The sequence below is a fragment of the Mesoplodon densirostris genome, chromosome 5, assembly GCF_025265405.1.
Source record: "Mesoplodon densirostris isolate mMesDen1 chromosome 5, mMesDen1 primary haplotype, whole genome shotgun sequence".
Taxonomy (NCBI): Eukaryota; Metazoa; Chordata; class Mammalia; order Artiodactyla; family Ziphiidae; genus Mesoplodon; species Mesoplodon densirostris.
In genome coordinates, this window is record NC_082665.1 from 80,679,449 (window position 1) to 80,704,499 (window position 25,051).

At 41.4% G+C, this 25,051-nt stretch overlaps 1 protein-coding gene and 1 pseudogene across 1 annotated transcript in view; one reads left to right on the forward strand and one right to left on the reverse strand.

Annotated features, from left to right (window-relative positions):
- LOC132490477 (vomeronasal type-2 receptor 1-like) overlaps positions 1 to 25,051 on the forward strand; it is a 409,356-nt gene that overhangs the window by 374,275 nt on the left and 10,030 nt on the right. The window contains 1 exon segment of the mRNA XM_060098825.1: positions 24,716 to 24,943. Coding sequence (XP_059954808.1) covers positions 24,716 to 24,943 — 228 coding nt within the window.
- On the reverse strand, positions 22,557 to 23,698 carry LOC132491030 (RNA-binding protein with serine-rich domain 1-like; annotated as a pseudogene).

The window sequence follows — 25,051 nt, forward strand, 5'->3', positions numbered from 1 at the left end:
AGGACCTTGTTGTTTATCTGTTTTACACTGAATACATAATAGTTTTATATCTGCTAATCCCAAACTCCTAATTTATCTCTCCCCCACCCTCTTTCCCCTTTGGTAAACATAAGGTTGTTTTCTATGTCTGTGAGTCTATTTCTGTTTTGTAAATAACTTCATTTGTGTCATATTTTAGATTCCACATATAAGTGATATCATATGATATTTATCTTTCTTTGACTTACTTCACTTAGTATGATAATCTCTAGGTCCATCCATGTTGCTACAAATGGCATCATCTCACTCTCATTTATGGCTGAGTAGTATTGCATTGTATAGGTATGCCACATCTTTTTATCCATTCATCTGTAGATAGACATTTAGGTTGCTTCCATGTCTTGGGTTTTTTTTCATTTATTTATTTATTTATTTATTTATTTATTTAATTTTTGGCTGTGTTGGGTTTTGTTGCTGCACGTGGGCTTTCTCTAGTTGCAGCGAGCGGGGGCTACTCTTCGTTGCAGGGCGCAGGCTTCTCATTATGGTGGCTTCCCTTGTTGCAGAGCACGGGCTCTAGGCACGCAGGCCCCAGTAATTGTGGCATGTGGGCTCAGTAGCTGTGGCTCGTGGGCTCCAGGCTAGCGGGCTTCAGTAGTTGTGGCACACGGGCTTAGTTGCTTGGTGGCATGTGGGGTCTTCCCAGCCCAGGGCTCAAACCTGTGTCCCCTGCACTGGCAGGCAGATTCTTAACCACTGCGCCACCAAGGAAGTCGCCAGTTGGCTATTTTAAATAGTGCTACTATGAACATTGGGGTGCATGTATCTTTTCAAATTAGAGTTTTCTCGGGATATTTGCCCAGGAGTGGGACTGCTGGACCATATAGCAACTCTTTTTAGTTTCTTAAGGAATCTCCATACTGTTCTCCATAATGGCTGCACCAATTTACATTCCCTTCAACGCTGTAGGAGAGTTCCCTTTTCTCCACACCCTGTCCAGCACTTATTATATGTGGACATTTTAATGATGCTCATGCTGACCAGTGTGACGTGATACCTCATTGTAGTTTTGATTTGCATTTGTCTAGTAATTAGTGATGTTGAGCATATTTTCATGTGCTTTTTGGCCTTCTGTATGTCTTCTTTGGAGAAATGTCTATTTAGGTCTTCTGCCCATTTTTTTTTTTTTTTTTTTTTGCGGTATGCGGGCCTCTCACTGTTGTGGCCTCTCCCGTTGCGGAGCACAGGCTCCGGATGCACAGGCTCAGCAGCCATGGCTCACGGGCCCAGCCGCTCCGTGGCATGGGGGATCTTTCCGGCCGGGGCACGAACCCATGTCCCCTGCATCGTCAGGCCTACTCTCAACCACTGCGGCACCAGGGAAGCCCTACACTAAAGTCTTTAATGCATTGAGATGACTTTTGTGTGTGGTGTGAGATAGTGGTCTAGTTTCTTTTTTTTTTTTCTTAGCATGTGGCTGTCCAGATTTCCCAACACCATTTTTTAATCTAAATTTATTTATTTATTTATTTTTGGCTCATTGGGTCTTCGTTGCAGTGCATGGGCTTCTCATTGCAGTGGCTTCTCTTGTTGCGGAGCACAGGCTCTAGGCACACGGGCTTTGGTAGTTGTGGCACAGGGGCTCAGTAGTTGTGGCTCGCGGGCTCTAGGGCACAGGCTCAGTAGTTGTGGCGCACGGGCTTAGTTGCTCCGTGGCATGTGGGATCTTGCCAGACCAGGAATCGAACCCGTGTCCCCCTGCATTGGCAGACGGATTTTTAACCACTGCACCACCAGGGAAGTTCCCCCGTCACCATTTATTGAAGAGACTGTCCTTTTCCATTGTACGCTCTTTGCTTCCTTGCCATGAATTCATTATCCATATATGTATGGATTTACTCCCAGGTTCTCAGTTATGTTCCATTGACCTATGTATCTGCTTTTCTGCAAATATAATGCTGTTTTGATTATTGTAGCTTTATAATATAGTTTTAAATCAGAGAGTGTGATACCTCCAACTCTGTTCTTTTTATCAGGATTGCTTTGGCTGTTCAGGGTCTCTTATGGTTTCATGTAAATCTAAGACTTTTTAATTCTATTTTTGCGAAAAATATCCTTGGGACTTTGATAGAGATTGCATTGAATCTGAAGATTGCTTTAGGTAATAGAGACATTTGAACGATGTTATTTCTTCCAATCCATGAGCACAGAACACTTTTCCACTTATTTGTCTCCTCAGGCAAGGGAAACACAAGCAAAAGTAAACAAATAGGATTACATCAAACTAAGAAGTTTCTGCACAGTAAAGGAAACCAGCAACAAAATGAAAAGGGAACCTACCTAATGGAAGAAGATACTTGCAAATCATATATCCAGTAAGGGGTTAACATCCAAAATATAGAAAGAACTCACAACAACAACAACAAAAATAAAACAACCCCAAAATGGGTATAGGACATTTTCCAAAGAAGACATAGATGGCCAATAGACACATGAAAAGATGTTCAACATCACAAATTATTAGAGAAATGCAAATCAAAACCACAAAAGTCTATTTCTCTTAAAGTCTATGTCTCATGTAAGTATTGCTCCCCAGCTTTCTTTTTATTTCCATTTGCATGGAGTATCTTTTTCCATCCTCTCACTTTCAGTCTATGTGTGTCTTTAGATCTGAAGTGAGTCTCTTGTAGGCAGCATATATATGGGTCTTGTTTTTGTATCCATTCAGCCACTCTTTTTTTTTTCAAAACAAACAACTTTTTATTGAAGTATAGTTGATTTACAATGTTGTATTAGTTTCAGGTGTACAGCAAAGCGATCTATATATGTATATATTCTTTTTCAGATTCTTTTCCATTATAAGTTATTATATACAAAATATTGAATAGAGTTCCCTGTGCCATACAGTAGGTCCTCATTTATCTATCGCCCTATGTCTTTTGATTGGAGCATTTAGTCCATTTACTTTGTATAATTATTGATGTGTGTGTTCTTAATGCCATTTTATTAATTGTTTTGACGTTGTTTTGTAGTGCTTTTTTCTTCCTTTCTTCTTCTTTCATTCTTTTGTCTTGTGATTTGATGACTATCTTTAATGTCATGTTCAAATCCTTGCCTCTTTTTTCTGTGTGCATCTGTTATAGATTTTTCTGTTTGTGTCTATCATGAAGTTTATATACAGTGATATATTGTTATATGTGATTGTTTTAAGTTGCTGATCTCAAATCTCAAATGCATTTAACAACCCTACAATTGTACTCTCCTCCCCTTATGATTACTGTTTTTGACATCATATTTTACATCTAATTATTTTGTGTATCCCCAAACTGCTTACTGTAGATACAGATGATATTACTACTTTTGGCTTTTAACCTTCCTACTAGCTTTGTACATGGTTGATTTTCTATCTTTACTGTATAATTTTTTAATCTGTCTCCTAAGGCAAAGGAAACAAAAGCCAAAATAAACAAATGGGACCTAATTAAACCAAAAAGCTTTCACACAGCAAAGGAAACCATCAACAAAATGAAAAGACAACCTACTGAATGGGGGGAAATATTTGGGAATGAGATGACCAATAAGAGGTTAATATCCAAAATATATAAACAGCTCATACAACTCAATAGGAAAAAGCAAACCACCTGATTGAAAAATGGGCAGAAGGAACAGGATAGAAAGCCCAGAGATGAACCCACGCACATATGGTCACCTTATCTTTGATAAAGGAGGCAGGAATGTACAGTGGAGAAAGGACAGCCTCTTCAATAAGTGGTGCTGGGAAAACTGGACAGGTACATGTAAAAGTATGAGATTAGATCACTCCCTAACACCATACACAAAAATAAGCTCAAAATGGATTAAAGACCTAAATGTAACGCCAGAAACTATCAAACTCTTAGAGGAAAACATAGGCAGAACACTCTATGACATAAATCACAACAAGATCCTTTTGGACCCACCTCCTAGAGAAATGGAAATAAAAACAAAGATAAACAAATGGGACCTAACGAAACTTCAAAGCTGTTGCACAGCAAAGGAAACCATAAACAAGACCAAAGACAACCCTCGGAATGGGACAAAATATTTCCAAATGAAGCAACTGACAAAGGATTAATCTCCAAAATTTATAAGCAGCTCAGTAGCAAACAAACAAACAACCCGATCCAAAAACGGGCAGAAGACCTAAATAGACATTTCTCCAAAGAAGATATACAGACTCCCAACAAACATATGAAAGAATGCTCAACATCATTAATCATTAGAGAAATGCAAGTCAAAACTACAATGAGATATCATCTCACACCAGTCAGAATGGCCATCATCTAAAAGTCTAGAAACAATAAATGCTGGAGAGGGTGTGGAGAAAAGGGAACACTCTTGCACTGCTGGTGGGAATGTGAATTGGTACAGCCACTATGGGGAACAGTATGGAGGTTCCTTAAAAAACTACAAATAGAACTACCATATGACCCAGCAATCCCACTACTGGGCATATACCCTGAGAAAACCGTAATTCAAAAAGAGTCATGTACCAAAATGTTCATTGCAGCTCTATTCACAATAGCCCGGAGCTGGAAACAACCTAAGTGTCCATCTTTGGAAGAATGGATAAAGAAGATGTGGCACATATATACAATGGAATATTACTCAGCCATAAAAAGAAACGAAATTGAGCTACTTGTAATGAGGTGGATGGACCTAGAGTCTGTCATACAGAGTGAAGTCAGTCAGAAAGAGAAAGACAAATACCGTATGCTAACACATAGTTATGGAATTTAAGGGAAAAAAATGTCATGAAGAACCTAGGGGTAAGACAGGAATAAAGACACAGACCTACTAGAGAACGGACTTGAGGATATGGAGAGGGGCAAGGGTAAGCTCTGACAAAGCGAGAGAGAGGCATGGACATATATACACTACCAAATGTAAAACAGATAGCTACTGGGAAGCAGCCGCATAGCACAGGGAGATCAGCTCAGTGCTTTGTGACCACCTAGAAGGGTGGGATAGGGAGGGTGGGAGGGAGGGAGACGCAAGAGGGAAGAGATATGGGAACATATGTATATGTATAACTGATTCACTGTGTTATAAGGCAGAAACTAACACACCGTTGTAAAGCGATTATACTCCAATAAAGATGTAAAGAAAAAGTTTATACAACTCTCCTCAATACTCTGTAATAACGTATATGGGAACAGAATCTAAAAAACAGTGGATATATGTATAACTGATTCACTTTGCTGTACACCGGAAACTAACACAACATTGTAAATCAACTACACTCCAATAAAAATCAATTAACAAAAATGGGCAGAAGAGGTGAACAGACATTTTTCCAAAGAAGACATAACAGTCGGGCAACAGGCACATGAAAAGATGCTCAACATCACTAACCGTCAGAGAAATACAAATCAAACCACCATGAGATACCACCTCACACCTGTAAGAACACCTAACATCAAAACGACCACAAATAACAAATGTTGGCTAGGTTGTGAAATAAAGGGGACCCCCGTACACTGTTGGTGGGAATGTGAATTGGTGCAGCCACTGTGGAAAACAGTGTGGAGGTTCCTCAAAAAACTAAATAGAATTACCGTATGATACAGCAATTCCACTCCTGGGTATACATCCAAAGAAAACTAAAACACTACTTTGAAAAGATACATGCAGCTGAATGTTCATGGCAGCATTATTTATGACAGCCAAAATATGGAAACAACCTAAGTGTCCATCAACAGATGAACAGCTAAAGAAGATGTGATGTGATACATATATGCATGTGTGTGTCTGTGTGTATGTATATACTCAGCCATAAAAAAAAAGAGTGAAATTTTGTCATTTACAACAACATGGATAGACTTGTAGGGTATTATGCATAGTGAAATAAGTCAGACAGAGAAAGACAAATACTGTTATGTTATCACTTAAACATGGAATCCAGAAAATAAAACAAACTAGTGAATATAACAAAAAAGAAACAGATTCACAGACATAGAGAACAAACTCGTGGTTACAAGTGGGGAGAGGCAAGATGGGGTAAGAGATGAAGAGGTATAAACTACTATGTTTAAAGTAATTAAGCTACAAGGATATATTGTACAACACAGGGAATACAGCCAATATTTATCTTTTGGCCGTACCCCGCAGCACACAGGAATCTTAGTTCCCTGAACAGGGACTGAACCCGGGGCCCCTGCAGTGGAAGCATGGAGTCTTAACCACTGGACCGCCAGGCAAGGGTCCATAGCCAATATTTTATAATAACTATAAATGGAGTATAATCTTTAGGAATTGTTCATCATTATCTTGTACACCTGAAACGTAACACTGTAACTCCATTATACCTCAATTTTTAAAAAACTAAAATAAAAACCGACAATGACATATCACTTCATACCTGTTAGAATGGCTTTTATCAAAAGGCAAGAAATTAAAAGTGTTGGCGAGTACGTGGAGAAAAGTGAGCCCTCCTGCGGTGTCGGTGGGAATGTAAACTGGCACAGCCACTATGGAGAACGGTCTGAAGATTCCTTAGAAATGCAGGAATAGAACTACCATATGATCCAGCTATCCCACTTCTGAGTATTTATCCAAAGTATATGAAAACACTAACTTGAAAACACTTATGCACCCCCATGTTCATTGCAGCATTATTTACAATAGTCAAGGTATAGCAACAACCGCAGTGCCCATCAACCAATAAATAAATAAAGAAGAGGTGAAACACAATATATACAATATAGATACGGCCATAGAAAAAAAATAAAATCTGGCCATTTGCCACAGCATGGATGGACACTGAGAGTATTATGCTAAGTGAAAGAAGTCAGCTAGAGAAAGCCAAATACCATATGATTTCACATAGATATGGAATTTTAAAAAAACATACAAAGTAAATGAACAAACCACACCAAACAAAAACAAACATGTAGATACAGAGAACAGAGTAGTAGCTACCAGAGGGGAAAGGGTGAAATGGATAAAGAGGATCAACTCTGTGGTGACTATACAAACTAAATCTTTGTTGGTGAGCATGCTGTAGTGTGTACAGAAGTAGAAATATAATGTTGTCCATATGAAACTTATATAAGGTTATAAACAAATGTTACCTCAATAAAAAATAATTTTTAAAAAAGATATACATATAGCAATGATTAAAATGACTATTCGTGGAATTTAAGTTCCAGTTATGGAGGGAAGTGAAGAACTGATAGTTTAAGTTTCACTGAAAAGATGAATTTTTCCAGAAGGGCATAAGCATTGGTGGAGTTTGGATATGTAAAGGGCTAAGCTAGAAAGTTAGGAGGTAGCCACCACTCTGAGAATAAATCTTTTAAATTGTGATTACAGAGGGGGTCACAATTTGGAGTAATTGTTACTGAGCCACGTTCATTTGCCTCACACACAGAAAGCCCAACTCTGAGATAGAGAGGTTTGCAGCAGAGAAGGGGTTTATTCACAAGGCAGTCAAGCAAGGAGAAAGGAGAACAAATCTCAAATCCATCTCCCCAAAGGCCAGGGGCTAGGGATATTTACTGGATAAAGAATTAGGGTGGCCTGAGGTGCAGGGAGTGTGGGGAAAGGTGACTGGAAATGAGAAAAAGATCGGGTCGGGACTTCCCTGGTGGCACAGTGGTTAAGAATCCGCCTACCAAAATAAAAAAAAAGAATCCGCCTACCAATGCAGGGGACATGGGTTCGAGCCCTGGTCTGGGAAGATCTCACATGCCTCGGAGCAACTAAGCCCTTGAGCCACAAGTACTGAGCCTGCACTCTAGAGCCTGCGTGCCACAACTACTGAGCCCGTGTGCCACAACTGCTGAAGCCCACGCTCCTAGTGTCCGTGTTCCACAACAAGAGAAGCCACCACAATGAGAGGCCTGCACACTGCAACGAAGAGAAGCCCCCGCTCACTGCAAATAGAGAAAGCCCGCATGCAGCAACGAAGACCCAACGCAGCCAAAAATAAATAAATTAAATAAATAAATACATTTAAAAAAAAAGATGTATCGTTATTCTCGGCAGGTGCAACTAAGCTACGTGCTTCTTCAGAGGATGCACGTTCAGAAAACGGCGACATTAGCATATTCTTAGGGTGGAGGTTTTGGCCCTCTGACATCAAATGGCCACCGATCAGACACTCTCGCATGCCCGAGGGGAGAGGCGGTTGTCCCAACCAGTCTTAACCAGCTGAAGTTCAAACTGGACAACTGACTCCAAGTTCCAAAAAAACAACTCGGGCAAACATCTTAAGACTCTTACATCAGAGGTACTTATCTATAGGGGTCGTGAAGAGGCCTTGTAGCTTACTCTTTAGGCTACATCATGCTTGGGGGATATGCAAGTTTTTGTAAAAACAGTTAAAGTGAGCTTGACCAGCGAAGGCAGTTTACAGTTTACTATTTACTAATTAAGTTATAGTCTAATGGATGTAACTGATGACTACCATATAAGTTTCATAATGACAAGGTAAAGAGTATGAGTCAATGAGGTAGGAGGGAGGACAAAATTACTGAAGAGGAAGAGAACTGAGAAGCCAAGATGTGGGGGGAGGAGGGATCCCTGACAATATTAAACTCACCACAAACTACAGCAGATGTGCAATGAGTGAGAATTACAGTGAATCAAGTGCGAAAGTCTTCAAAGACTGTGATAGAGACATTTGCTACACATACATTTGATAAGTGACTGGTAGTAGTATGACTGAACCCCAATGTCTTTAAACAATATTTTGTTTATTTACAGAATGTGGTAATACTATGAAGGCCATAGAGAGAGGGATGAGATAGAGAGTAAGTGAAGAAACCATTCCAAACAAAATGGTCAGAAATGCCCTTTTCAAGAAAGTGCCCTCAGAGTTGGTCTTTGAAGAACGAACCAGCACTGCAAAAAGTTGGAGGAAAAGTTGAAACCTAATTTTTTTAAGTAAAAAAAAAACAAGAAGATGGGAATATTTCAAAGAATTAAATATAATATTGGCTAATAAGCATGTGAAAAAAATGATCCACCTTGACTGGCAATCAGAAATGCAAAATGAAAACACAATGATATAGCATTTTACTACACCAGGTTGGAAAACAGTTAAGAGTCTATCAATAAGAAATGTTTACAAGGATGTCATGAAATGGAAACATACTCCGCTCACAGGAGTTTAAACTGTGAAAAATATTTTGGGGGAAAAAAAGAGGAAGGCGTTACCTATTAACATTTTTTAAATCTTTTTTTAATAATTTTTAAATTTATTTATTTGTTTGTTCATTTATTTATCTATTTATTTATTTTTGGCCGTGTCTGGTCTTCGGTGCTGCATGCTGGCTTTTCTCTAGTTGAGGCCAGCAGGGGCTACTCTTGGTTGCAGTGCGCGGGCTTCTCATTGCAGTGGCTTCTCTTGTTGCAGAGCACAGGCTCTAGGCACAAGGGCTTCAGCAGTTGTGGCGCACGGGTTTTGCTGCTCTGCAGCATGTGGGGTCTTCCCAGATCAGGGATCAAACCCATGTCCCCTGCATTGGCAGGCAGATTCTTAACCACTGCGTCACCAGGGAAGTCCCTACCTATTAACTTGAAAAGACACACACAGGACCAATTATAGTAATTCACTCTTAGGTGTATGCAATAAATGTATGAGTTAAGAGTTCATGATTTAAAACCAGAGAAGTCTGCACTGGATGCCTATATCTAACACAAACTTGGTACATATTTAATTTTTGAAACCTCACTTGACCACTCTGAGCTTCAGGTGTTGTGAAAAGTAAAAAAGATCATTTTTTTTTCAAAGAGGGCAGGAAGACACTTTTGCAGGTCATAGATAACTTTTATGGTTTTGATTGTGGTGATAGTTTCACGAGTGTATTCTTATCTACAAACTCAAGTTGTTTACATTAAATGTGTACAGCTTTTAGTACATACCTTAACTACTGCGCCACCAGGGTCCTGGTGGCGCAGTAGTTAAGAATCCGCATGCCGGGTTCGAGCCCTGGTCCGGGAAGATCCCACATGCCGTGGAGCAAATAAGCCCATGTGCCGCAACTACTGAGCCTGCACTCTAGAGCCCAAGAGCCACGACTACTGAGCCTGCATCCCACAACTACAGAAGCCCGTGTGCCTAGAGCCCGTGCTCCGCAACAAACAGAAGCCACCGCAACGAGAAGCCCGTGCACCGCAGCGAAGACTAGCCCCCGCTCGCTGCAACTAGAGAAAGCCCGCACGCAGCAACAAAGACCCAACGCAGCCAAAAGTACATAAAAATAAACATTTTTTTCAAAACAAAGATCAGGGCTTCCCAGGTGGCACAGTGGTTGAGGGTCCGCCTGCCGACGCAGGGGACACGGGTTCGTGTCCCGGTCCGGGAAGATCCCGCATGCCGCGGAGGGGCTGGGCCCGTGAGCCATGGCCGCTGAGCCAGCGCGTCTGGAGCCTGTGCTCCGCAACGGGAGAGGCCACAACAGTGAGAGGCCCGCGTACCGCCAAATAAATAAATAAATAAAATTAAATTAAATTAATTTAATTTAATAAATGAAGATCATTTTTTAAACCTCAGTAGAATGGTTGACATATAATAAATACTGAATAAAACAATTTAATTATACTAAGATTGTTTTAATTTTATAACAGCTTTTATCTTCAGGAAGGAACTGCCACAAATATTTGACTATTAAGACAGAGCTTTACCTAAACATATATGAGTATTTTCCATTTACTCCTGGAATGAAAGCACAAGCATTAAAGGAATTTCATGGAACGTTTTATGTTGCCAGGGGGGTGGTCTATTTGAGTGGTTTTTTTCTCTAGAATGCCTGAAATCAAAGGAAAATATTAACCTTAAAGGTGACTGATATTTAAAGTTCCATTTTCGGTGTATCTTTTTTTCTCTAAAAATGAAGTACACGAGTATTCTGGCCCCTGGAGGACTTTAACAGTAGCTTTCTACCAACCACAGCCCCGGCTGTTGGGCAGCACAGATACCGCGAGGTCTACGGGGCGGGGCCTTGGAGGGGGCGGGGCTTCGCGTGACATTTTGCGAGTAGGATTTCACTGGCTTCACCGGCCACATCTTTCGCTGTCTGTTGCGTAGACGAATCGGCGTGACGAGCTGAAGATTCGAAGGCGCCAGGCCCAGCCCCGCGCCAGACGCCGTTCCCCTAGAAACCTGAACTGCAGGACCAACTGCAGGAGGCGGCCCCGGAGCTCCGAGGACTCGTCCCGTATCGCGCCGTCCTGCCGTCCCCGCATCGCGCCGCCCCGCCCCGGCTTGCCTCAGCCGTCGTCGAAACCCGTCACAGCGTGCAGGATCGAGCGCCTCCTCGCCCTCTGCCAGGCCCCGGGGGCGCCGTCCGTCGGTCGAGGTCATGGGCAAACGGCCCCGCAGGCCCAGTGCCTACCCTGCGGACTGGTGGGGACCGCAGACCGAAGGACCCGGCCCCGCCAAGCGCCGCCGAACGGAGGAGCCCGAGGACCCCGAGTCCGAGTCCGAGGCGGCGCCCAGCCTGGACAACCTGACGGGACCTCCGGCCGCGGACGCGCTCACTTCCGTAGTGGTGCTGCCCGCCGGCTGTGCCCTGCACCTGCCCCTAGATGACGTCGACGTGCTGCTGGCGCCCAAGCCCACGTCCGTGCTGCAAGTGTCTCTCGGAGATCACATCCTCACGCTGGTCCCCGAGGCCCTCCTGGGCTGGGGCGTGGAAGGCCCGTGGGGACAGGGCCTGCAACGGGCCGCTTTCCTGAGCGCTCCAGGGGAGTACATGGCCCGGGAGCCGGGATTCTTCTGCGCAGCTGTCCCAGAGATCGCCCGCCAAGAAGAGGCCAACCAGGAGGAAGCAGACGCCGAGCTCCTGCCGCCTGGGATGGAGGCTGAAGCCGGCTCCGTCACTGAGCTCCGCAGCCCCACCGCAAGGGTGTCGGGACCCAGCGCGCAGGGCTTTGTCCCAGAGCCCCGTCCTCGGGCGCCCAATCCTAGTCTAGAGAAACGCTCTCCTCACCACGACGACAACCTGCACTTGCACCTTCGGGCGCTCTCCCTCGACTCACCACTCCAACCTCTACCTCCCTCTCCGAGTCCGGGTCCTCACGAGCGCCCCCAACGCCCTTACCGTCCTAAGCGCGAGGCCCAGAGATGTCTGTTCCCGGAATGAACTGCACCCCGGTGTACACACACACACACACACACACACACACACATATTCTGGCTACCATCCTGGAGGCCCAATGGATTTCCCGGCGTCTTTTACACTGAATGTCCTACAACCTGGAAATTAAGCATCTCGTGGGCCAACAACTCCTTTTTCCCTCCAGACTGGCTCTAGTAGCAGGAGAAGACGTCAGGAAAAGAAAGCAGACTCTAGACCTCATCTTTGAAATGGAAAATCTGCCCAGGGATACCGGACAATGTGTGTTCAGACGTCTGGACTTCTTTACAACATCATTCTCAGGCCTATCCATTCCCGCTCGTTTGCATTGGTTATTTTCTCTCAAATTCTTCTCTCTCCAGCACCATACCCTATTGCTACCCTATTTCTCCCCAAACCAATAAATAACTGGATTTCTCATGTTATATGTTTTCCCATGCATTTATGAAGATTTTTAGCCATGGCTTTTCTCTTTCTTGGTGTTTTGAGCTGCTCTCCTGGAAAGTTGCAAAATAGTATGATGGTTACTATACATAATTGTATGATGTTTGTTCATAGCTTCCTCTTAACCTGAGGAAGTTCTCTTCCAGTCAAGTTCACTTTTCATTATGAATAAAGGCTGGATTTTATCAGATGTTTTCAGCATGTATTAGGATATGCATTTCCTTTTTAAATCTCTCCCTCCGGTTATTTTGACTCAGAGACTGATGTAAAATGTTTGCATTCCTGCTATTCCACATTATTCATACCTTTTAACTTCTACCCCGAGTTTTTTCTTTTGTAAATCAAACCTCTAACTTTTAAAACATTAATTTAGGGGCCTCCCTGGTGGCGCAGTGGTTAAGAATCTGCCTGCTAATGCAGGGGACATGGGTTCGAGCCCTGGTCTGGGAAGATCCCACATGCCGTGGAGCAACTAAGCCCATGAGCCACAGCTGAAGCCCACGCACCTACAGCCCATGCTTCGCCACCAGAGAAGCCACTGCAGTGAGAAGCCCGTGCACCTCAACGAAGAGTAGCCCCCGCTCACCGCAACTAGAGAAAGCCCGTGCGGAGCAACGAAGACTCCATGCAGCCAAAAATAAATAAATAAAAATTTAAAAAAATAAAACATTAATTAATTACCATATTTCTTTCACATTTTTATAAAAGAAATAAAATCTACAGGTAAAGCTGAAAACAAGATGGTTTCAGTTTTTTTAAACATCAATACTATTTATATTCACCAACATGCTTTACCACTTCCTCTCTACCTTTTTATTCTTATATTCCACTCTCAAAGTCTAGCCTCAATTTTCTTCTTGCTGAAGAATATACTTTAATAGTTCTTTCCACTATACCCTATGTGTAGTAAATTATCTTGGTTTTGTAAATCTCAACATGTTTTGTGTAGTACACTCTCATAGTCTTGTATATCTGAAAATTTTTTTTATGTATTCATTCCTAGTTCTAAAGTGTTATTTAAGTACTTTAAAGACATTACTCCATTGTTCTGCCATTTTTTATTGTTGTTGCAGGCAAGAGGTCTCTGCCAATCAAGTTGTTGTTCCTTTTATATTTGACTCAGCTGTTCATTAGCACATTTTAAAATTTTATTTTATTTTTTAATTGAAGTATAGTTGATTTACATTGCTGTGTTACTTTCTGGTGTACAGCAAAGTTATATATTTTTTCCATATTCTTTTACATGGTTATGGTTTATTACAGGATATTGAATATAGTTCCCTGTGCTATACAGTAGGACCTTGTTGTTTATCTGTTTTACACTGAATACATAATAGTTTTATATCTGCTAATCCCAAACTCCTAATTTATCTCTCCCCCACCCTCTTTCCCCTTTGGTAAACATAAGGTTGTTTTCTATGTCTGTGAGTCTATTTCTGTTTTGTAAATAACTTCATTTGTGTCATATTTTAGATTCCACATATAAGTGATATCATATGATATTTATCTTTCTTTGACTTACTTCACTTAGTATGATAATCTCTAGGTCCATCCATGTTGCTACAAATGGCATCATCTCACTCTCATTTATGGCTGAGTAGTATTGCATTGTATAGGTATGCCACATCTTTTTATCCATTCATCTGTAGATAGACATTTAGGTTGCTTCCATGTCTTGGGTTTTTTTTTCATTTATTTATTTATTTATTTAATTTTTGGCTGTGTTGGGTTTTGTTGCTGCACGTGGGCTTTCTCTAGTTGCAGCGAGCGGGGGCTACTCTTCGTTGCAGGGCGCAGGCTTCTCATTATGGTGGCTTCCCTTGTTGCAGAGCACGGGCTCTAGGCACGCAGGCCCCAGTAATTGTGGCATGTGGGCTCAGTAGCTGTGGCTCGTGGGCTCCAGGCTAGCGGGCTTCAGTAGTTGTGGCACACGGGCTTAGTTGCTTGGTGGCATGTGGGGTCTTCCCAGCCCAGGGCTCAAACCTGTGTCCCCTGCACTGGCAGGCAGATTCTTAACCACTGCGCCACCAAGGAAGTCGCCAGTTGGCTATTTTAAATAGTGCTACTATGAACATTGGGGTGCATGTATCTTTTCAAATTAGAGTTTTCTCGGGATATTTGCCCAGGAGTGGGACTGCTGGACCATATAGCAACTCTTTTTAGTTTCTTAAGGAATCTCCATACTGTTCTCCATAATGGCTGCACCAATTTACATTCCCTTCAACGCTGTAGGAGAGTTCCCTTTTCTCCACACCCTGTCCAGCACTTATTATATGTGGACTTTTTAATGATGCTCATGCTGACCAGTGTGACGTGATACCTCATTGTAGTTTTGATTTGCATTTGTCTAGTAATTAGTGATGTTGAGCATATTTTCATGTGCTTTTTGGCCTTCTGTATGTCTTCTTTGGAGAAATGTCTATTTAGGTCTTCTGCCCATTTTTTTTTTTTTTTTTGCGGTATGCGGGCCTCTCACTGTTGTGGCCTCTCCCGTTGCGGAGCACAGGCTCCGGATGCACAGGCTCAGCAGCCATGGCTCACGGGCCCAGCCGCTCCGTGGCATGGGGGATCTTTCCGGCTGGGGCACGAACCCGTGTCCCCTGCATCGTCAGGCCTACTCTCAACCACTGCGCCACCAGGGAAGCCCTACACTAAAGTCTTTAATGCATTGAGATGACTTTTGTGTGTGGTGTGAGATAGTGGTCTAGTTTCTTTTTTTTTTTTTCTTAGCATGTGGCTGTCCAGATTTCCCAACACCATTTTTTAATCTAAATTTATTTATTTATGTATTTTTGGCTCGTTGGGTCTTCGTTGCAGTGCATGGGCTTCTCATTGCAGTGGCTTCTCTTGTTGCGGAGCACAGGCTCTAGGCACACGGGCTTTGGTAGTTGTGGCACAGGGGCTCAGTAGTTGTGGCTCGCGGGCTCTAGGGCACAGGCTCAGTAGTTGTGGCGCACGGGCTTAGTTGCTCCGTGGCATGTGGGATCTTGCCAGACCAGGAATTGAACCCGTGTCCCCCTGCATTGGCAGACGGATTTTTAACCACTGCACCACCAGGGAAGTTCCCCCGTCACCATTTATTGAAGAGACTGTCCTTTTCCATTGTACGCTCTTTGCTTCCTTGCCATGAATTCATTATCCATATATGTATGGATTTACTCCCAGGTTCTCAGTTATGTTCCATTGACCTATGTATCTGCTTTTCTGCAAATATAATGCTGTTTTGATTATTGTAGCTTTATAATATAGTTTTAAATCAGAGAGTGTGATACCTCCAACTCTGTTCTTTTTATCAGGATTGCTTTGGCTGTTCAGGGTCTCTTATGGTTTCATGTAAATCTAAGACTTTTTAATTCTATTTTTGCGAAAAATATCCTTGGGACTTTGATAGAGATTGCATTGAATCTGAAGATTGCTTTAGGTAATAGAGACATTTGAACGATGTTATTTCTTCCAATCCATGAGCACAGAACACTTTTCCACTTATTTGTCTCCTCAGGCAAGGGAAACACAAGCAAAAGTAAACAAATAGGATTACAGTAAACTAAGAAGTTTCTGCACAGTAAAGGAAACCAGCAACAAAATGAAAAGGGAACCTACCTAATGGAAGAAGATACTTGCAAATCATATATCCAGTAAGGGGTTAACATCCAAAATATAGAAAGAACTCACAACAACAACAAAAAAAATAAAACAACCCCCAAATGCGTATAGGACATTTTCCAAAGAAGACATAGATGGCCAATAGACACATGAAAAGATGTTCAACATCACAAATTATTAGAGAAATGCAAATCAAAACCACAAAAGTCTATTTCTCTTAAAGTCTAAGTCTCATGTAAGTACTGCTCCCCAGCTTTCTTTTTATTTCCATTTGCATGGAGTATCTTTTTCCATCCCCTCACTTTCAGTCTATGTGTGTCTTTAGATCTGAAGTGAGTCTCTTGTAGGCAGCATATATATGGGTCTTGTTTTTGTATCCATTCAGCCACTCTTTTTTTTTCAAAACAAACAACTTTTTATTGAAGTATAGTTGATTTACAATGTTGTATTAGTTTCAGGTGTACAGCAAAGCGATCTATATATGTATATATTCTTTTTCAGATTCTTTTCCATTATAAGCTATTATATACAAAATATTGAATAGAGTTCCCTGTGCCATACAGTAGGTCCTCATTTATCTATTGCCCTATGTCTTTTGATTGGAGCATTTAGTCCATTTACTTTGAATAATTATTGATGTGTATGTTCTTATTGCCATTTTATTAATTGTTTTGACGTTGTTTTGTAGTGCTTTTTTCTTCCTTTCTTCTTCTTTCATTCTTTTGTCTTGTGATTTGATGACTATCTTTAATGTCATGTTCAAATCCTTGCCTCTTTTTTCTGTGTGCATCTATTATAGATTTTTCTGTTTGTGTCTATCATGAAGTTTATATACAGTGATATATTGTTATATGTGATTGTTTTAAGTTGCTGATCTCAAATCTCAAATGCATTTAACAGCCCTACAATTGTCCTCTCCTCCCCTTATGATTACTGTTTGTGACATCATATTTTACATCTAATTATTTTGTGTATCCCCAAACTGCTTACTGTAGATACAGATGATATTACTACTTTTGGCTTTTAACCTTCCTACTAGCTTTGTACATGGTTGATTTTCTATCTTTACTGTATAATTTTTTAATCTGTCTCCTAAGGCAAAGGAAACAAAAGCCAAAATAAACAAATGGGACCTAATTAAACCAAAAAGCTTTCACACAGCAAAGGAAACCATCAACAAAATGAAAAGACAACCTACTGAATGGGGGGAAATATTTGGGAATGAGATGACCAATAAGAGGTTAATATCCAAAATATATAAACAGCTCATACAACTCAATAGGAAAAAGCAAACCACCTGATTGAAAAATGGGCAGAAGGAACAGGATAGAAAGCCCAGAGATGAACCCACGCACATATGGTCACCTTATCTTTGATAAAGGAGGCAGAAATGTACAGTGGAGAAAGGACAGCCTCTTCAATAAGTGGTGCTGGGAAAACTGGACAGGTACATGTAAAAGTATGAGATTAGATCACTCCCTAACACCATACACAAAAATAAGCTCAAAATGGATTAAAGACCTAAATGTAACGCCAGAAACTATCAAACTCTTAGAGGAAAACATAGGCAGAACACTCTATGACATAAATCACAACAAGATCCTTTTGGACCCACCTCCTAGAGAAATGGAAATAAAAACAAAGATAAACAAATGGGACCTAATGAAACTTCAAAGCTGTTGCACAGCAAAGGAAACCATAAACAAGACCAAAGACAACCCTCGGAATGGGACAAAATATTTCCAAATGAAGCAACTGACAAAGGATTAATCTCCAAAATTTATAAGCAGCTCAGTAGCAAACAAACAAACAACCCGATCCAAAAATGGGCAGAAGACCTAAATAGACATTTCTCCAAAGAAGATATACAGACTCCCAACAAACATATGAAAGAATGCTCAACATCATTAATCATTAGAGAAATGCAAGTCAAAACTACAATGAGATATCATCTCACACCAGTCAGAATGGCCATCATCTAAAAGTCTAGAAACAATAAATGCTGGAGAGGGTGTGGAGAAAAGGGAACACTCTTGCACTGCTGGTGGGAATGTGAATTGGTACAGCCACTATGGGGAACAGTATGGAGGTTCCTTAAAAAACTACAAATAGAACTACCATATGACCCAGCAATCCCACTACTGGGCATATACCCTGAGAAAACCATAATTCAAAAAGAGTCATGTACCAAAATGTTCATTGCAGCTCTATTCACAATAGCCTGGAGCTGGAAACAACCTATGTGTCCACCATTGGATGAATGGATAAAGAAGATGTGGCACATATATACAATGGAATATTACTCAGCCATAAAAAGAAACGAAATTGAGCTATTTGTAATGAGGTGGATGGACCTAGAGTCTGTCATACAGAGTGAAGTCAGTCAGAAAGAGAAAGACAAATACCGTATGCTAACACATAGATATGGAATTTAAGGGAAAAAAATGTCATGAAGAACCTAGGGGTAAGACAGGAATAAAGACACAGACCTACTAGAGAACGGACTTGAGGATATGGAGAGGGGCAAGGGTAAGCTCTGATAAAGTGAGAGAGAGGCATGGTCATATATACACTACCAAATGTAAAACAGATAGCTACTGGGAAGCAGCCGCATAGCACAGGGAGATCAGCTCAGTGCTTTGTGACCACCTAGAAGGGTGGGATAGGGAGGGTGGGAGGGAGGGAGACGCAAGAGGGAAGAGATATGGGAACATATGTATATGTATAACTGACTCACTGTGTTATAAGGCAGAAACTAACACACCGTTGTAAAGCGATTATACTCCAATAAAGATGTAGAAAAAAAAGTTTATACAACTCTCCTCAATACTCTGTAATAACGTATATGGGAACAGAATCTAAAAAACAGTGGATATATGTATAACTGATTCACTTTGCTGTACACCGGAAACTAACACAACATTGTAAATCAACTACACTCCAATAAAAATCAATTAACAAAAATGGGCAGAAGAGGTGAACAGACATTTTTCCAAAGAAGACATAACAGTCGGGCAACAGGCACATGAAAAGATGCTCAACATCACTAACCGTCAGAGAAATACAAATCAAACCACCATGAGATACCACCTCACACCTGTAAGAACACCTAACATCAAAACGACCACAAATAACAAATGTTGGCTAGGTTGTGAAATAAAGGGGACCCCCGTACACTGTTGGTGGGAATGTGAATTGGTGCAGCCACTGTGGAAAACAGTGTGGAGGTTCCTCAAAAAACTAAATAGAATTACCGTATGATACAGCAATTCCACTCCTGGGTATACATCCAAAGAAAACTAAAACACTACTTTGAAAAGATACATGCAGCTGAATGTTCGTGGCAGCATTATTTATGACAGCCAAAATATGGAAACAACCTAAGTGTCCATCAACAGATGAACAGCTAAAGAAGATGTGATGTGATACATATATGCATGTGTGTGTCTGTGTGTATGTATATACTCTGGTTTATCTTCAGATTGTATAAATCTTTCGCGTTTCCTTTTTTTTAATGAACATGATACTTTTCATAAGTGCTGGTCAGCTATTTATAACACGTTTTTCAATTTATGTTTGTCTAATTTTTTTCTTCATGATTACATTTAGGTTATGCATTTCTGGCAATAATACTGTAAAGGTGATATGTATCCTTTTCTATGTCTCATATCAGGAAGTACATGATGTCACTATGTCTCATTAATGGTGACATTAACTTTGATTACTTAGTGACAGTGATGTCACCATGTTTTTCCATTATAAAGTTACTATGTTTCCCTTTTTAATTAATAATTATATTGTGAGGCCATATTTTGAAGCTCTGAAAATATTCTGTTTTACGTAATGCTTTGATCCACAAAGTTTAACATCCTTTGATGATGATTATTGCCTGAAACAACTATTATTGTGTTATTTTTTAAATGGTAATTTTTTTTTATTTCCCTCATTCCTTCTACATTTATTAAATGGAATTATACTTTTCCCTCACTAATTTATTTATATCCATGGACTCATGGATATACTGTTCTATGAGTATAATAATTCATAACTATCATTACACATTTTGTTGCTCAAAATTCTCCAGGTTGGAAAATTGGGAGCCACTATGAGTAGGCTCCTATTTCATTTTGACATGTCACTGTAATTTCTGATTAATTTACTTTCTGGAACGCTAAGATGTTCCAGGCTTGTCTTGTATTTCTCTGCCCCAGTCTTGAAGTAGCCATTTCTCCAGAGTCCTATTTCCATTTACTGGAGAATGGAATTTAGAAAGCAAGATCTGAGTACTAAGTTGTTCATCGGTACTAGGGAAATTGTGGTAAATTCAAAATGAGAAATTAAGTTATGCTATAGGTGAGTTCTTTCATTTTAAAAGAAATCCTCTGAGTACTTCTTTTTTAACAAAAAGGATCTTTTTATATGGTAAACAACAATGCTCTAATTTATTATTTGAAGATTTCAATATTACAATTTAATTTGCTCAAAAAGCAACAAATATGTGTTAGGATTGCAGAGAAAAGAGTTTTTAGGGAGGGTCAAGGGACCACATAGTGTCAGGGTGAATGGTGGTGGTGTAGTCCAAGCGAGAATTCATGCTCCTTGACACACTCCCGGAATGATGTAAGTAAAAACTGAAAAGTAAGACCTCACGGTAGAGAGAGTCAATAGGCACATTTAAGGATGCTTCATAAATGCATCAAAAAGTAAAAAATTATGATTTATTTAAAACCAGAATGATAATGCACTCCATAATCATTTTTCTCAGCTTATCTCATTAGCAGACTTGGTCAGAACATATATATATATATGTGTGTGTGTGTGTGTGTGTATATATATATATATACACACACACACACACACACACACACACATATATATATATATATATGTAAAACCATTTTACTCTTGTGGTTTATTTGGACATTTCTAAATTATTTTTCATGCCTCGTGATAGGAAACTGTGTCCTACCATCCAATGATGATAAACAGATGGAATTATGGAAAAGCTGTAAGGTTGCAGCCTTTGAAAATTTCCTTGCTTGAGTCTTCTAAAGACTGAGAAAGAAAAATGTGCCTCTCCCCAGTGGACTTGGCAGTAAAAGTCACCCTGTTGTGAACTCTGATGTAGATTTCATGTTGACTAAGAATAGCATACAGTAAAAGAGGGAGAGATAAAAGGGCAAGTGACCTGGAGTAGCCCTACTGGTAGATGGTGATTATTATAATACTTACCTTTGTATACTGAGTTACTAAAAGCTTCTAGCTATATTACCTTAATCTCTACAACAGAGGTAGGGCAGGGATGATTTCCCTTCTTTTACAGACTGGGAAACTAATGCTTAGTTAGGATATATGACTTGCCTAAGGTTATGTCATTTGACAGAGCCAAAATATGACTCCAAATCATCATACACCATAATTCAGGCTCTTTCTGCTATGTTGTTTCTCTGGTTTGTAGAGGGTTAGGGATTGGACTGGGCCCTCTGGTTGGGAGACATAAGTCTAGCATGTGGTGCTGACAAAGACCAAGGGCACAGGATATATCTCAGTGCAGACTGGTTACCTTCATACTAAAGAACATATGCTCTTACCCCAGCTAAGGTTGACTGGGTAAAGCAAGAGTACTAGAGGTATTATTTTGTTAGGGGGTTCCTATTGATGTCTATGAAGTTATTCTGCAGGTGTACAATCAGCTCCATCCACTTTTGTACTCTTAGCAATGGCCTCTTTGGCACACCCTTGTCTCACATATTATTCCCTTGGCTTAGAATCTCTTTGATTCCAGTATTTGTCAGGCAACTTGCTACTATGTTTTTTCTTTTTCTGAGCTGTACTCTAATCCTAGGTTTATCCAACACAATTCTTTTCTCTACACAACAAAGTACAAACACAATATTATCTAAAATGCCACAAAGTTACAAAACTCAAAACAGAAAATGTATAGTACTGACTGTACAATAAAAGCCAAAAAAGCAATGTACACGTTGCCAAGGTAACCTGCAGGACCACCATGAATACCAACACAACGGTGGGGGGTGGGGGGAGCTTCTGTGATGACCCGACAGAGCTGGGTCTCAACTAACGAGTTCCAGAGAGAAAGGTGGATGTGCGTGTGTACACACATGAGTACACGTGAAAAGAACCATTTTGGGTATTAGGCCCTAGAGGTCAGAAGAGGACTCAAGCAGAGGAGCAGGGCCAGGCTAACTGGAATGGCAGCTGCGTAAAATCACACCCTTTCCTGTGGGACCCTGCAGGCCAACAGGTTAGGGCACGAGCAGGCCACCAGATCTGCCCCAGGTCACCTGTGGAACGGGAAAGCATGCTCCCAGGCTGGGGCTGTACCACCTCCTGGAGCCCCCTGCTCATCCCTGCTGGCTTTGCCACTAAACTGACTCTCAGGAACTAGAAATGTGGAAGCTTTCTAGCCAGAAAACTGGAGGGCATCTTTATAAACACGACCCCAAACCAACAACAGCCCTGCAGCTGGAACTCTGCCGCCAGGGGAAATGTAGCAGTTACTGCCTTCACCTTCGAAGCCTGCCTCTGAGTGAGGGATTTCTTTCTTACCGATCCTCCTTCGGCTAGAAAAGTGACAAAAGTGAGTTGGATGGGAGTCCAAGTCACAGGGCAGAGCTTCGGTGGCCCTGCGTATAGGGAGGAGTTGAAGCTGGAGCGGCTCCTGTGGTTGCGGCGGCCGGGGGACCACGCCAAGGGGAATGTGACCTTCTCCTCATCCGTGGGGGTGACCTGCGCCACATGGGAGGCGGTGGCAGCATTCTCCTGGGAGGGCTGAATCGCCGGGGGCGGGGGTGTGTGGCTGAGGCCAGGGGGCCAGCACAGCGGTGGTAGTGATCTCCTGGCCATCGGTGTGTCCTCTGTCCATGTGCTTCAGCGCCTTCTCGGCCTCATCTGGATTCTCAAACTCCACATATGCGTAGCCTTTAGACAGATGCGGGTGCATCCTTTCTACAGGCACGTCAATCATTTTAATTTTCCCATAGGTGGAGAATATCTCCATGATATGATCCTTGGTCACATTCCTGGTGAGCCTTCCAATGTGCACTGTGGTGGGTTTAGGCGAAGGGCTCCGCCTTTTCCTTTCCTTTTCATCTCTTTTGGGTGGTTTGGATTTGGAGCGGGAACGCCGCCTGTTGTCCTGCCTGCGCCGACAAGGACTCGGAGAGCCAGGGGAGCTGCCGGAGCTGGAGCTGCGGGATGTGCTGGAACTTCCTGAGCGGCTCGATGCTGAAGATGAGCTGGAGCCGCTGCTAGAGCCCGTGCTGGTGCTCGAGCCCGGGCTCGAGCTGGACCGAGACCTGGTGCTGCTGCTACCACTGGAGGCGCTGCGCCTCTTTCGAGTTTCATCCCTGCCACGATCCTTCTCGCTGGACTCCTTGGCGGCCCCCTTATCTTTAGAGCGATCCTTGGACTTCTCCTCAGAGCGGTCTTTGCGTTTGGTAGGAGAAGGAGCCCCAGTGCTGGACTTTTGTATTATTTTCTTTGACTCCTAGCAAGCTCTTCTTTATCACTCCTGATAAATCCATTCTCCCCTTCTGAGGTGTTCAAAGCAGCAATGCCCTTCTGACTTGAGTCTGAGAAACGATCCTTAATCGATTGCAATTTACGCCAAAGTGCAGCATCTTACAGCCGCCGCGACCTCCTCCCCCTCTCCTCAGCCTCTGAGGCCGGCGCCGCTCTGGCGTCAGGATTAGGGAGCGGGAAGGCCTAATTTTTTTAAAACCCAGCTCAGATGGCTACTTCCTGGGGAAACCTTCAGTTTTCCTAAGGCAATTAGTTAGCCACTCCCTCATCTACGCCCTCTCAACACTCTTTCCATATCAGCAACACAGAGTACATTGAATTTACTATTAGTACCTGTTTATTTGTCTAGCCCTTCTACTGGACTGTGAGCTTTGCAAGGGTGGGGAATGGGTCTTGCTCTTCCCGTCTTTAGCACTTGACATGCAGGGAAGGGAATGATGGTAGTAGGGTAGCCTGGTACCTATTAGTGAAGAAATCTAAGAGGGAATATCCTCTCTTCCCTAGGTTTGTAGGTATTAGGAAATATTAGGCATCACTTTACCTTGGTATAGATCAGTACTGTCCAATAGAAATTTAAAAGCCACACAGGTAATTAAAATTTTTATAGTAACCAAATTAAAAAATAAAAAGGAACACATGAAGTTAAATTTAATATATTTTATTTAACCCCAAATAATATTTTAACATTTGGTCATAATCAGGATAACTTAATATAAAAATAATTACATGAAATTATTAAGGAGAGAGTTTACATTTTTTGAACTAACTTTTGCAACCCAGTGTGTATTTTACCCTTATAGCCCATCACAATTTGGCCAGCCACTTTTCAAATTTCAATTGTCATATGTGGTTAGGAGCTGTTGTATTAGACAGCAAAGGTATAGAGGAATAGGAAAAAATTCAGTCCCATGAATTAGATATGAATTTTGAGATTATTTTCTTTATAAACCCTGTTTTCTAGGCAATCAAATTTTTAAAAATTGTTTTTTTCCCTGTTGTTTTTCCTCCTTTTTTTCTAGTTAATGTATTATTTGAAGACACTTAAGTTTACAACCCATAATGGAATGAGAATAGAAATTGATGATAATGGAGATGTGACTGGATACTATGATATTCTAAATTGGCAATTAGGTGATAATGGAGAGATAGCCTTTGTGAAGGTTGGAGAATATATATTCACAAACTCTAAATTTGAACTCGTGATGATTAAGAATGTGACAATGTTTTGGAACACCGAATCATCAGAGGTTAGTTACTCTGACACCTTATTTTGTTTATATATAGAGACAATTGCATTTCTGTACTCTTTTAGGTGCTATGGAATATCAGAAACCTAGAGCTGGCTATTCCAAGTT